Source organism: Accipiter gentilis, chromosome 8 (genome assembly GCF_929443795.1).
Source record: "Accipiter gentilis chromosome 8, bAccGen1.1, whole genome shotgun sequence".
NCBI classification, from domain to species: Eukaryota; Metazoa; Chordata; class Aves; order Accipitriformes; family Accipitridae; genus Astur; species Astur gentilis.
In genome coordinates, this window is record NC_064887.1 from 37,762,661 (window position 1) to 37,777,210 (window position 14,550).

Genomic DNA, 14,550 nt, shown 5'->3' on the forward strand with positions numbered 1-14,550 from the left:
AAAAGAAAATTGATAACGGATACCATCACTCCATTACAGACCGACTGCATGATATTAGAGAAAAATTTAGTGTTCCAAAATATTACCCCTGCAGGTCAAAAGTGCCCCCCCCCCCCTTTTTTTTTTAAATGAACACTATTTCCTCTCACATAGAAACTAGTTCTATTTCCGTTAAATGCCTCTTTTACTTGAGAGATGGATTATCAGTAGTTTACCTCTTTAGGTCATGTAAAAGACAGAAGCATTTCAAAGAAATCACTTGTTTTCATAGTTAAGTTAAAGCTCAGCTATGTGACCAGCAAGTGGATATTCTGCAACGGGGCAGCATTGCTTGACTGGCCACTCAAGCTCAGCCCTCCAACCCAGCACAGATTTGGCCAGCTAACTCTGGAGAAGTGTGTGCTGAACAGCAAGAGTACAGTAAAACTAAAAAATGGCCATACATGGAAGCCAACTGCTTGCCTAAGCCAAAACATAACATTCAGAAACAAAACGGGGCTGAAATGGAGAATAAATGAGGGTAAGGCCAGTTAAGAGTGAACAAAAAGAAACCTAAAGCAGAAGTCAGAAGGAGAAGCTTGAAATTGTTTACACCAGCTAGTGGGACTGGGGCTTTTTATCCTCTTTGCTTTAACTAAACTTGTCCAGTATTGAAATCTTGGAAATTCTCTCATTTTTTTCTCTCTTGCATTCTACCAAGAGGTCACCAGAAAGAATGGAAAACAATGCATGGAAACAGGCTGAATACTAGCAAGTATTTGCAAGCTTCTTCTGTGCACATTAAGAAGTTAGATGAATTACTTATCACAAACCTACAAGAGGTCTGGAAAACAGTAAAAAACAGTTGGTGATAGCCAGCTGTGCTACTGTTGCTGCAAAAAATGCTCCCCTGTCCTTTTATGGGACAGAGTCAAATGAGGCGATGCCAACCTTAAGGCAAAGAGGGTTCTGTATCAAATGATGAGGTTATTCTAATAAGCCCTAAAACTGTAAGGCTCAAAATATACTTTTTGCAATTTTCTGTAGTAGTAATAATAGAAGAAAAGGACACTAATTATTAAACAAGAAAGTATTTCAAGCAGCAATTAGCCATCATGCTGTGCATGAAATAGAGCAAAGTATTATATAGGTAGATTAAGATGGTGGGAGATGAAAGAGACAGGTCTGTTACCAACCATCTTATGATGAAACTGAAAAAACCACAGCAAATTAGGAAGACAGAAATTATGTGAAAAGCTTTCCACTGGGTCAGGCCTGTTCCTCATGGTATCATGTTAAATCCCACCAGAGCCTGGACTACACTTCTGTCTACAAGAAACAAGGATAGTGAACCTGAATATGGATGAACGCATAAGATTTTGAAGTATTATATTTTAAAAGTTATGTTAAAAATAAGCAGCACTTTTGACACCACAAATGTCAAGTCAGGGTAATCAGAACAATAGAATCATGCAAGCTGGAAGGGACCAACATGTAGTCCATTTGTGGGTTCTAGTCCAACTCCTGCTCAAACCAGGATCCTCTACAATAACCATATTCATAGTTAGCAAAATATTTTCAATTTAGGAAATTCCATGCAGGTGTTTTCCTGGTTTCCTGTGGTCTACAGAAGCAGAACGTAACTCAGTTAACAGAAAAATTCTTGTCATCCCTATTAATCTTATAGTTTCTCTTTTTCCTTTAATTCTTTTTCACTTTAATTCTACACATACTTAAGTCTTGCAGACATTTTCCGTGTTCTTGAAATCAGGTAACTCGCATTGGGCTCAACAAATAAAATCTTAAAGATGACTAGGCTTGCATAGAAAGAGTGAAATATTCCATCAAGAGAAAAAAGGATGCCTTGAAGATCAGAGTTACTCAGAAGAAGAAAGTAATTGTCCACGGTGGAAAAAAAAAAGAAATGTGAATAATAATCAAACTCCCATGTTGAGATACCTGCTCCTGAATGCAGTAGGCTTTGATTTTGCAGAGTTTGAGCAAGGCTTACAGGAGAATGTGAGGATATTGTTGCTTTACATTGTCTTTACACCTCCTACTAACCTAAGCTAGAAGTTCAGGTGCCACGCTTCTCCCTAGATACAATTGTTCATCCCTTCTCCACATCAGATACTCCTAACTCCCAGTCTTCTTTCTACTTTTGCCAATCTTACATGCATCTTTACACATGTTGACAAAGACATGGCTTAGAGTGAACTAGAGAGGCAGCATTGATTTTCTTTGTACAGATATAAAGAGCAGCAGTAATAAACCAGAGATTGGGGCTTACTGATTTGGAAGACTGGAGAGGACTCTCAGATGACATCTTAAAGGGTCAGGACATAAGATTAGTATATTAAGAGCATTATAAATTCAGAACACGAGACCAGCAGAACATAAGAACATCAGCTAGTGCCAGGTGGTCTGCTTGGTAACCACAACTTTTTCTTCCTTTACAGTACAGTACTCCACCTACTCCTTTTGCCCTTTTGACTACCTTCAAGTCCAGTAGCACCAGGATCCTAAAAGCAAAGGCTACCACTGACCCCAGAGCCCAATGGTGTAATATCTTCCAAGGGGCGACATACAGTCTTTCCACTAGTAGGCATTTTTCTTGAATGTACTTTACGTCCCACCTATTCCAGAATTCCTCCAACCTGTAGCAAATGAAGCCAGAAAAAAATCTCCTGCATTTATTTCTGTTGACATCCGTTAACATCAAAATATTCTTGAGTGCATTCAGTGCAACATTATCAAGAAAAGTAATAGCATCCCCTATTGATCTTCCAACAAAAACATCAAGAGTAGTATAGGCTGTACCGAGATGAAGCTGGAAAGGACTTCAGACCCACAGAAGTTTGTCAGATATAGGCCAAGGCAATTCACGCAATGTGCCAGAAACAAGCTTTTGGCCTCTCCAGAGGCCTCATTTCAGAATCCTGCAAGAGAGCAAGGCCAAAGCTCACAGTGAAATGCATATATTTCACCCTACAAACTACACTGTTATCTAATACTAACGTAACTGATCTCCTCTACCAAATAAAGTACCTGGAAAACAATTCAAATAGTGTGTGACAGCAGCATTACTTTGATGTAAGTGACAAGAACACTATTCTTCATTTACTCAGGAGAATATTTATTGCAAGAAGGTGAAGTACAAAGTCTATGCAGTACCACCTGAGAAGCCCTTTCTAGAGGAAGGTCTGAAGCAACACCTGTAACATGCATTGACATGTTTAACAAAGCACAAAGGTAAAGATAGCAACTTCATTTTAAATGGAGAACAGACATTCCTTGTCTGGTAAACGAACTGTCAACAGTCCTGCATTGATAATAGGCACAAACAAGCAAACTGTCTTATTCTTCAGGGGAGCAATTCTATCTAGTCCCTCCTAGACTCACAGAACCTAACTTGTGGCCTACTTTATTATAAGTTCAAGACATTGCCCCCCTTTTAGCCTGAGGCTACAAAGTACAGACATGTGGTAGAGAATAGGGATTTTCCTTTGATGTAACTTGTGTCTGTTGCCTTTTGCCCTCTTATCATACCCTTCTGAGGAGGGTTTGGATACAGCACCTCTCTAACTCTCCCAGTAATACACTGAGGACAGCTACTAACTGAAGAAACACAATGAGACGCTGAGGGGGTTGAATGTCAAAAACCAGCACACTAGGTATGAAAACAAATATGGTACTGATAACATCTCTTCCTTTTTAGCCTTTTTCAGGGGGGTTAAGAGCAATTAGTAAATACGTCTGCCTTACAAAGGTCAGTGTTTACCTGATAGCTGGAGAGAAACGTTTCCTGCAGTACAACCTATGCAGACACATTGATGTCACTGCTAATATTCAGAGGATCTGTAGCCTCCTGTGGTTAAAACCACACTGATGCAGACCATCTGTCCTTGCGTGCACATCTGTCTGCAGGCAACTTTCAATTTGATTCCTTTGTATCACAGTCCGCTACAAAACTGTAGATATGTGAGCAAGTTCTCAGTTACCATGATCATATGCAGCCCTGTACAAATTGCTCATGAGCTATTTATAAGTCATGCAAAGTTGTATGCATTATTCAACAAAAAAATAATCTTTGAAACTTCCCAGAAAAAAAAAAAAAGACCAACAAACAAGCAGAAATTGGGGTGCCCAGGGACCAGATTAAGTACTTAAACCTCTAAATCATCAACCCAGCAGACAAATAGAGGGTAACAATTAATTCCTCATCTTGCTTTCTATCCATGGTTTCTTCTTTGCAGTGGAACTCAAGTATGTACAAAGAACACACACCTCCCTCAAACACATTGTAATGTTCACATTGTCTTTACAAATAACCAGCTCTTTAGCTTTAATCAATCTTTATACATGCCAAATCACTTAAAATTATGGTGGCACTCCTGAAATATGGCAACGTGCTTCCAAAATATCTGACTTGGAAAAATTAAACCAAGTTAAATAAGTTCTTGCTGCTTCAAAACGCTTTCCTATGAAAATCACTTTTAAATATTTTCACAGCACATGTGTCTAGACAAATCAAATACCTCTATCTAACATAGTATTCTAGTTTGAAGAGCAACTAGTGCCTTGTAAATAGCTTGTTGCATATGGAACCTTAATATTGGCATATGTTAAAGTACTTTTTACTAATATTCCATTGAACCCATCTGATCAATTGTAAAGTATGACATTTCAGAACATGGGCATGTAGCAGGTGAATTCTGTCAAGACAAAACTGCAGTATTTGCAGCCCATTTGATAAAACTAAGAAGTACTTCTAATTTGAAAGTACCAATCAGAAAGGGACAAGAATTCAAAGTTCTAGAGGGGATTATTTTTTTTTTTTGTAACACAGACATACACAGACACACAAAACAAACCCAAAGTAATTCAGTCTCATCCGGTTTAACCTCAACCACGAGACACCGCTGTCTGTTTTCTTTCTCAAATGACTCACGTCACTGCACACTGAAAAAGGGAACTTCCACAGTTTGTGGTGTGGATACACGATAAACAGATCTGTTCACACCAACTAGCAGGGCTGCCTGCATCAATAAAAGGCGGTAGCAGAGTCAGTGAACTGACATTTGGTGCTTGGAGGATTATCGTTGCAGAAGTCGCTTCACGTTAAAGTTAAGTAAAATGCCAGGATTTTTTTTCTCCAACAACATGACTGAATTAAACGGAAAAGAAGAATGCAAGCTTGCAGAAGGCAGAATCTATAAAAAGAAGCAAAAGCCTTTGTAAGTATATACATCTTAGTATAAACTCTAATGTATTAGAAGTGAAAATAATACTAGAATCTTGGAGATTAAGAACTACTACTGTGTTTCGGGCTAAATGACTGCAAAGCCTGCTCAAAGCCCAGGACTATGGCATCATTAAAAATGGCTTGAGCTGATGCATACCAATGAATTGATTCCCTTAAGTAATCAGGAGTAGATCTGGATACACTGGGAGCCTCTTAGTCTTTTTAAAAAAATTACTTGGACATGTAACTTCCCAGACTTTAGTCATAGGATGGAGCCATCCGCCTCTGTTTAAAATTTTAAGGGATTTAAGTAGAATTGAAATGCAACCACAATTTTAATGGATTACAAAAATGTTTGTTCATTGGTTTCAGTGGTGCAGATCTCAAAAATTATTTGAAGTGCATGGTACCACATATCGAATCAGGGATCAAGACTTCTAACTCCAGAAACGTCAGGTAAGTACTGTGATACACTAACTTATAACAAAATATAACTATAGCTAGATTACTATATAGTAAACTATTATATTAATTTCTAAACTACTTCTAGAACAAAATTATAATAATGCCTAGAATTTCCAAAATACAAAAGACATGAACGATAGGAAGTAGAAGCTATTCATGGAGTTAAGGATTTTTTCTTAGTGATGTGATATGTTTGCATCAAACAGTGAGGGAGAAGACACCTCAGTTAAATTTATTTTCTTCAGAGAGACATTGTATCCCTTCTCTAAAAGATTTACAAGAAATGATGCTACACACTCAACAGCAGGGGTATTATCATTCTTATTTCAGGAATATAGAAACAGAAATATAGATACAAAATCATTTGGTCATAGTTACAGTAAAAGCTTATCTTTTGGGGAACAGAATTTGGGATAACATCACAGTTTCTTGTTTTTCCATCTCTCTGATTATTTTTCTCAATGTGGGCTTGCCTCCAGGGTCTCAGATTATGAGAAAGCCATATGTTTAATAAATATCTGGTACATATTCCTAGAATAGAATTGTAAATTATAAAATTTGTCTCCTTTAAACATTCAAACAGACCCATATGTTTTCTTGCCTGAAGTACTTTCTTTTTCTTGTCATCTTAGGCTTTCTGCAGAGGAAGTAATACAGTGGTCCCAGTCTTTGGAAAAGCTCTTGGCCAGCCAAAGTAAGTCTATTACTTCAGTATGACTTCATTCTTATTCTGAAGACAAAATTTTATCTAATCTTGCCAAATAGGCAAAGCTGTAGCATTCTGCAAACACTGCCATAGAGTGGCCAGTTGCATTTCAGTTATTTACAGCTCCAGTGTAACATGGCTACTGTTACAGCTTTGCTTCCAACTTTGGTTTTTTCCCCTTCCATTTCCTACTCCCAGTATAGCAAATAAACTCCAAATAACTCAATTCAGTGCTTTTTGATCAGTCTTCTGTCCTTACATAACACCTCAGTTTGATTTGGAATTTTCCCTCCACTTGTACCCTAAGACAATCCAGTTAGGATTGTATAGAATACATCGATGTATTTTGGTACCCAACGTCTAGATCTAAGAAGACTGAACATAATTAGGAAGACTCCTATCACCCTTAATATTAGAGTATCTGTAGCATGTTGAAGAAGGGAAGGACAGTGTATTTTGGCAAGATTTTATAACAGATACTTGAATACAACTCCTGCTATTTATTTTATCCTCCCTGGTCACAAATATCGTGCTATAAATGATGATGTATTTGTGTTGGCTTTAGGTGGTCAAGGTGTCTTTCGGGAGTTCCTGAAGTCAGAGTTCAGTGAAGAAAACATTGAGTTCTGGTTGGCTTGTGAGGATTACAAGAAAACCAAGTCTGATCACTTACATGGCAAAGCAGAGAGGATTTATGAGGAGTTTGTTCAGTCAGATGCTATTAAACAGGTATGTACAAAGTTAATCTGCATAGTGTTACAGTACAAGGATTCTGAAAAATCAGAAGATAGAAGTGTAGCTTCATTGAGATGCTCATACATTCATTCAGTTACATAGGACGAAGACACAGACATGTTTTTATGAGTGTACTTGCATAAGCAGAGCCACACGATACAGGCCAGTACTTGGGAGCACCACTAGCAGAAGCTCAGCAGAGGCACCAGCAGCTCAGCACATGGTGCTGTTTGAGTCAGGGCAGTTTGAATTGCTTCTGGTGTTTGGAGTTATATACTTAGAGAGAGCTTTGCTAGTAGGAGAGCCATGGAATATTTATTGTCTTTTAAAATATGTGGACACTTTGGAGAATTAAAAGTTACGTATGTTGATCATATTTCAAACTGGAGAATCCCGTTCTACACAAGATTTCTCCTGTTGTTTTAATAGGAGGTTTAATTGGAGGTTCTTTCTCTACTTAATTGGAGGTTCTTTCTCTACTTACTCCATTGTTGAGTTGTATTACTTTTGACTCCATAAGAAACTGCATTTCTATAGCGAGTAGCAATCTTTGTGCCTAAGGGAGACATAAGCATTAAAATTCCCTCATTTTGCTGTTCTGATATTGAACTATCACACTGAGTTCTAAGGTTGTGGATTTGTTTATTGACAAAAAAGTGACAGATATAGAAAGAGAGTACATTTTTAAGATGCCAATGGCATTTGGTTTTCACTTTCCAGATCAATATTGACTATCAGATGAGGGAAGCAACAGCCAAAAGGGCTCAAGACCCAACTCACACAAGTTTTGATGAAGCCCAGAAAACTGTGTACATCCTTATGGAAAGGGATTCATATCCCAGATTTTTGAAATCCAAAGCCTACCTGAACCTTTTGAACCAGCTGCAGACCAACACTTCAAAATGAAGTGTTTGAGGCAGTGAAGAGCCAAGTAGAGTTTGCGTCAAATATACCGTGGAGAGATCCTTCCAGGGTGGTTGGATCTCGGCAAGGAGGACTCCGCCTTGGGAGCAGAGTTATGAGGGAGATGCAAACAGCTCCACGGCCAAGAGGACGCGTGATGAAAGCTGGCAAGACTGTTACAAGGGTGAGAGCAGCACAGAGGGGAGAAAATCCTCTCCTCCCATATGCCATGGAGTCAAGACAGGATATGGGTACTATTTATTGTTTGAACTACGCTGTGAACACTGAACCAAGTCTTACATCCCAAAGAACTGCTAATTATTAGAAAGTGCAAGACTAGCAAGCTGAGTGTTGGGAAAAGATTATCAAGTTCAGAAGAAAAATAAGGATGACTGACAATTTTGTGCATAACAAGAAAATGCCCAGACAAGACCGATTAATGGCTGGTTTTTAATCTGTGAAGTGTTAATAAGTGTGAGTGCAGCTCCATGATACTATTGTGCTATGTAAATATTTTATAAGTTGACATGTCTTAAAATTGATATATTTTAAATTATATAAGAATTATATAAGCTGTACTTTTACTAAGTTAGTATTCAACAGGCAGGTATGTAGCATCTTTTCTTTTTTAATTTATTACAAAATAATAAGCAACTCATCAATTGAATCTACTTAAAAATAAAGTTTTGTGGTCATTTCACTTATTATTTTAAGTGGTATTTCCATCATAATTACTGAACTATTGAAACACATGGTTCCCTTCTGTCCCACTATGCCACTACTTCCCATCTCCTTATCCAAATATTAGTTTTCCCTACACCACCTTTTCTCTTTTCTTACCCATTTTACACAACCATAATCTTAGTTCTCTGGAGTAGGTGATCCTGACCTACATAGACCCATCCTCATGTATCCCAGAGAAAACAAAACAAAACAAAACAAAGAGAGAAGCAGGTCTTAATTTCCTTCCTCTTTTTCATACTTCCCCAGCTACCAGTACCCAAGTCAAATCTCAAATATAGAAAACATTTAATCACTATCACTGACCCCACAGTTCAATCTGTTTCAATACTGCTGTGCTCAACACATCATCAGATCGCCCACACTTGCTTACATAGAGAGGCAGTAACTGGTGAGACTCACTAGCAGTCACATTCCTTGTGATATTAGTACTACTGAACCTAATCTTGGCAAGATCCAGGCTTGAATTTACAATACCAACACTAGCATCAAATGTAATTTAATTTCACTGCAAATGTTGTATTAAAATTACTCTAAAATATGCGATGTTACAAGTAGCCTATGCCACAGTGGGTAGTGATGAGAACTAAAGTAAAAGAAGAAAAGTTGCAATTAAGCTTGAACTATGTAACTACGAACACGGGCACTACCAAATCTGAAGTGTTTAAGACCTTGTGACACTAGAGTTCATAACAAAAATAAATCAAAGCGTGCCCTGGTCTTAATGAGTTACCATCATAAGACACAGCTATCACACGGGTGGGAGTCCAAGATTTTCTGTCACCCTTGCAGATTTTCCATTTTCCAAAATAACATGAGCTTAGTCAGGCACACTGTTATTCCGTACCAAATGGAGAAGCTGTAAACCCACAGACGTCACCTCATTGGGAGAGCACACCGTGTTCATACTGCCACCCTTTGGGGATCTCCAAAGGAGGACAAAATCTTCAGTGTTACAAGCAAAACTCTGCTGGAAGGAACACAGGTAAGTGGCAGTTGCTGCCAACTTCCACCATCACCTACCGTTGTGGCTGGAAGCCACTGCAAATCACATCTTCCTACTTTCAAGGCCAGTAAATGCAGAAAAAAAGAATCTGGTCTTGCAGTATTATTTTCCTTTTGTTAAATATATATACCTGAGGGAGTCTCTGACTGTAAAACCAGAATGCCTCTGAAATAATGTAAACCAGTCTCCAGTTGTGTCTCTCTTACATGAATTAATCTTCCAGGATCAGTAGGAATAAATCTAATTCCTGTGAAGTAGGAATAACAACTGTGCCTCCCACACAAGGGGCATCCTCGTGTTTGTTCTGACACAGTTAACATGGACCAAATGTCACTGTTTGCATAGCTTTAATCTCACAGAAGACAAAGACAAAAGAGAACTATGAAATATCAGCTACCCTCTAAACAGGCACTGTCTTCAAGTAACATTATTCTTTAGACCGTAAATCCCTTAAATTAGCATGGGCCCAGTCTTCATTTACTCCCCCTGCAGTTTCACAATTTTGCCATGATTTAGCCAAACACCTGTATGTATGGAATTTCTGACTAAAAGCATATTTCATAGTATGGCTAGTTAGGATTATTATTTTTTTTAATGGCTTGTTGCTGCCAGAGAAGACTGTTCGTCAGAAACTTTTCATCTACTGTTGGGGAGACTGCTGGGTGGGGTAATGGGTGGACACATGTTTCCAACTCAACATAGGTCTCAGAGGCAGGTATAATGAGAAGAAGGTAGACCCTGGAGTCGTGCCATGGTTTTGGGTGCTGCAGCAGCCACTGCTCACTTCAAGAGGTGGCCGACGTTGCCGCCTGTGCCCACTGCCCTATGACTTTGCATCAGGCAGCGCAAATCTTTTCACTAAAGACTCAGTGCAACTACCACAGCTGCTCAGGTATTCAGAGATGCTGCCTGGCACCCTGACCTCCTGCAAAGAGTCACTGGGTCTGCCCTAACAGGAAAGGGTGAGAAAGTGACAGTGTAAAATGCTGGTTAGAGCCCTCTAAAAATAAGCGGAACCTATCCATAGAAGAATCTAACATAGGTGTCAGGGAACACACCAACCACTGGTATTACCCAGAGTTAGTATAGACCAGAATATTTCAGGAGGGAAGAAGGGACTCTTCACTCTTTTCCCACAAGCATCTCTCCCTGGTTCATGATTTGGTAAAGTGTGAGAACAGAAAGTTTGTTGGTTTGTGGGGTTTTGTCCCAAAAAAGAAACTATTCCGCTCTTTACAGCCCAACCTTGGCACATTTCTAAGTCTTTTGCCTTATTTACAGTAGGAACCCGAAAACAACTACAAAGGTCAATCACTCAGGTTGTTAATTCCAGAGATATTCCAGCCCACTCCAGTGTCCCTGGCAACATGACCATGTTTCACCAAGCAATAAACAGCGTAGCAGAAATTCAGAGCTGTCTCTAGGATGCTGTCGTAAGCCTAGTATTATATATCTGTTGCTATAGCAGGGCTATACAAAGCTGGTCGTTTAAACAAGGTCTGAGAGATCTGGAAGTATTTTATGGTAATTTATAGTGCCATCCATACTAATCTACTTTAGAAAAGGAAGAAGCTGTAAGTAATAGTTCAATGGTACAACTGAAACGATTTTTACAGTATTTTAAGACACTTCACAATATGTATATGCTTTAAAATAGTCCAGAGATAGGTATTTTTTTATGATTTCTTCAAAATATCTTTTTCAAAATGCTGTACACAATGCTTATATTGCAGTGAATTCTTTTTTTTGAAGTATCACCTAAATGGAGGTTCTTTGGACTCAGAAAAACAATGGAACATACAGATCAAAGAGATCAAGGACTCAATATTTTCTGTGACCCTTGGTTCATTTACAAGGTGCAAGCACCATATCAAGTTCATCTGTGATTTCCTTCTCACCTCCTTCCCCCACCCATGCACACAGCCTCAGTAGTGCAGGGTGGTTTCACAGCTGTGGGTTGTGCCCTGCCCAGCATGGCAGACTCTTCCAAAACGGGACATGTTACACATCGAAGACGGAAAGCATGCCTCCCTGGAAACTTCCCATACTCAAAGAAGAAACTTCTGAACACAAGCTCTATTTGCTATCTTGTAAATAAGTTAATAGGCAACTGGGGGAAACAGTCCTTTTTTAACATATGCTAGACTGAGTTAACTACCAGTTAGCTGATAAAACTTTCCAGAATAATCAGGCTCTGACTGGGATCCAACACTTATTAAAATATTAAATGTTTATGTCAAACAGCTTATTTGATTTTTTGACTAGATTTAGCTTTCCCTTTTTGGAAAAAATATACTGTAAGAGAATGGAAATTTGTTGTTCCATTCATGGTCTCTAAGAAAAACGGTACAATCAGATTGGCCATCAGCTATGGATCAGTATAAGAAAACAGGATGCAGTACATGGAGAACCTTTAAGATTTGACGTTAGTGACTCAGACCTTTCTTTAAGTGTTCTACCTTATCCCTGAAGGAAACATTTTCATTGTTTGTCAGTGTTTCAGTATAAAAATCAATCATTGTACCATCTTCAGGTATACTTTTGAAGTGAATTAACTTCTCCCTGCTGCAGAGAGTTTTCTTTATAGGAGGTCTCAAGAGTCCAACAGACCCTGAATGTGAATTTGGAAGACTAACTTTAACCTCTCAAATTTGGAAAACCTTCTCTAAATGTATTCCATGAAGTAGGCATTTTTAATTTTATCTCAAATATAACTAAAAATATGGTACAACACAGTATCATTCTCTCCAATATATTGAAAAGGCCATCCATGGAAGCCTGTTAGTAGAGACATCCTATTGTGATGCACAGTGAAGCAGGAAGGAAACCAAAGCTGAGATGGTGATGAATAGTACAAATTCATCACCTTAGACTCCTAAGTGCCACTCATCCCTGCCCACACTATGAAGTAACAGGCTTTCCGGATGTCATCTCCTTTATCGTTGTGAAATGAGTTTGAAAAGCAAAAATAGATGACAATAGGTGGAAAAATTAGATGTTCTCATCTTTCATTCAGAGGCATGGGTTGATTGTATCACAGACTGTAATGTCTACAAATGAAGCTTTTTAAAAATAAATTTTTAGTCATTAAACACAGGCAGAAATTGCAAAACAAGTTCTTGCTTAATATTCATTAGATTATTTAATTTTTCTTGGATGCTCAGAAACAAAGTCAGAGAGGAGTTAAGGTTATCCCCTGGCTTTGTTTGGATAAATACAGCCTCAAAGGTTTTAGTCACAAAAAGGAGATTTACATCAATCAAGAACTGATGTGCTTATTTTGGAAATAATGTCATTCCCCCTCATTTCTCAAAACAGCCCCAGAAAGTACTCTCTTGAAAGACCCCAAAGATGACCAACATTTAAATTCTGCTGAGCACTTCCCTTCAATTTCTTCAAACAGCCTAAGGACCAGACAGTCTTAAAGCACTTATCTAAATTAGTTCAATGACCAGCTTTCACAGGGTCCCTTTCACTAATAAAACTAAAAACACCTTGAGTAAAAAATGAAATGCAGAAATGTAAATCTTTCAGGATCACTCTAGACTTGTGTGCAGAGAGAAACAGAGCAGATCAGCAATGCTTCTCTTCAAAGTTTGTTATACGCAGCCAAAGTACTAAAGTGACAGTGCAGCTGCCTACAAACTTGACATCACTGAAGTCACAAGGGGTTTTGGTGGTTTTTTTCCAAGTTACTGTGGTCAGAGGGCTTCTGCTATTAGAGGACAACCTTTAAAAATAAAATAAAAACTCTTTGCATAATAGTAATAACTTGGTAACCCATGAATTTCATACCACTTATGGAAAAAGTCAGTACTATATTTACTGTAGCAAATGGTTTGCCAGCCGTGAAGGTCAAGAAGCCAGCTTTAAAGGTAGGGAAGAGACTTGCTATTGAACAGAATTTGACCAGCCATGAATTCTGAGCAAGACAACATGCTTGTTCATGCCAGTCTGAGTGAACACACTCAGGGTGTTCAAACAAAACCCCAAGTCCAACGGAATTGTTCATGTGCTGGAACAAACATCTGGAGGACAGGCGGCCCTGGACTAACATGGTAGGATATGCTGACTAACTTGGACCAAACTGTAATCAATAACTTTACACTAAAACAACTGCGAGATGAACAACTGGCATCTTCAAATTGACAGGCGGCCCTGGACTAACATGGTAGGATATGCTGACTAACTTGGACCAAACTGTAATCAATAACTTTACACTAAAACAACTGCGAGATGAACAACTGGCATCTTCAAATTGAGTACACTTGAAGGATGTGTAAGTAGCCTTTTTTACTGCTGAGTTTTTGTGCAAGTATGTATGCGGAGTCTGACACGAGAGCTAAGGGCACACAGTGCTTCGTACCCAAACCACAGCACCCACCTCTCTGAAGCCTGATTGAATGGGAGGGTTGAAAGTTCATGTAAAAACTAGTCCAAGGTTCTGGTCACATGATTTCCTTTTCTACTTTGATGGTTGCAGAATATCAGGCTCACACAATGACATCATGGTTTTCAGGAAGAAAAAGGAAAGAGAAAGGTCATAGTGTACAACTGAGGTAAGGTTTTCAGAAGTGCTATCTAGACTTCAGCCTGTTCTCACTCAGCAGGTGATTGTTAATAGAGTTTGCAGAGACTGGTTGCAATGTAAGATTTGTCCAACATTATCGATAAAACCTGAAGCCATAAATATAGAAACTATTCAAATTTTTGAAGTCAGTGGCTACTAGCAGGCTGTGCCTACTTCCACCCAGAAACAGAAACCACCTC

The 14,550-nt window shown here is 38.7% G+C and overlaps 1 protein-coding gene across 1 annotated transcript; it reads left to right on the top strand.

Annotated features, from left to right (window-relative positions):
- Positions 1–5,057: 5,057 nt before the first annotated feature.
- On the top strand, positions 5,058–8,729 carry RGS1 (regulator of G protein signaling 1). The gene is made up of 5 exons (XM_049808911.1): positions 5,058–5,216; positions 5,597–5,680; positions 6,322–6,383; positions 6,961–7,124; positions 7,851–8,729. The coding sequence occupies exons 1-5, from the start codon at positions 5,116–5,118 to the stop codon at positions 8,034–8,036; spliced, it is 597 nt and encodes a 198-aa protein (XP_049664868.1). The 5' UTR covers positions 5,058–5,115; the 3' UTR covers positions 8,037–8,729.
- Positions 8,730–14,550: the final 5,821 nt, after the last annotated feature.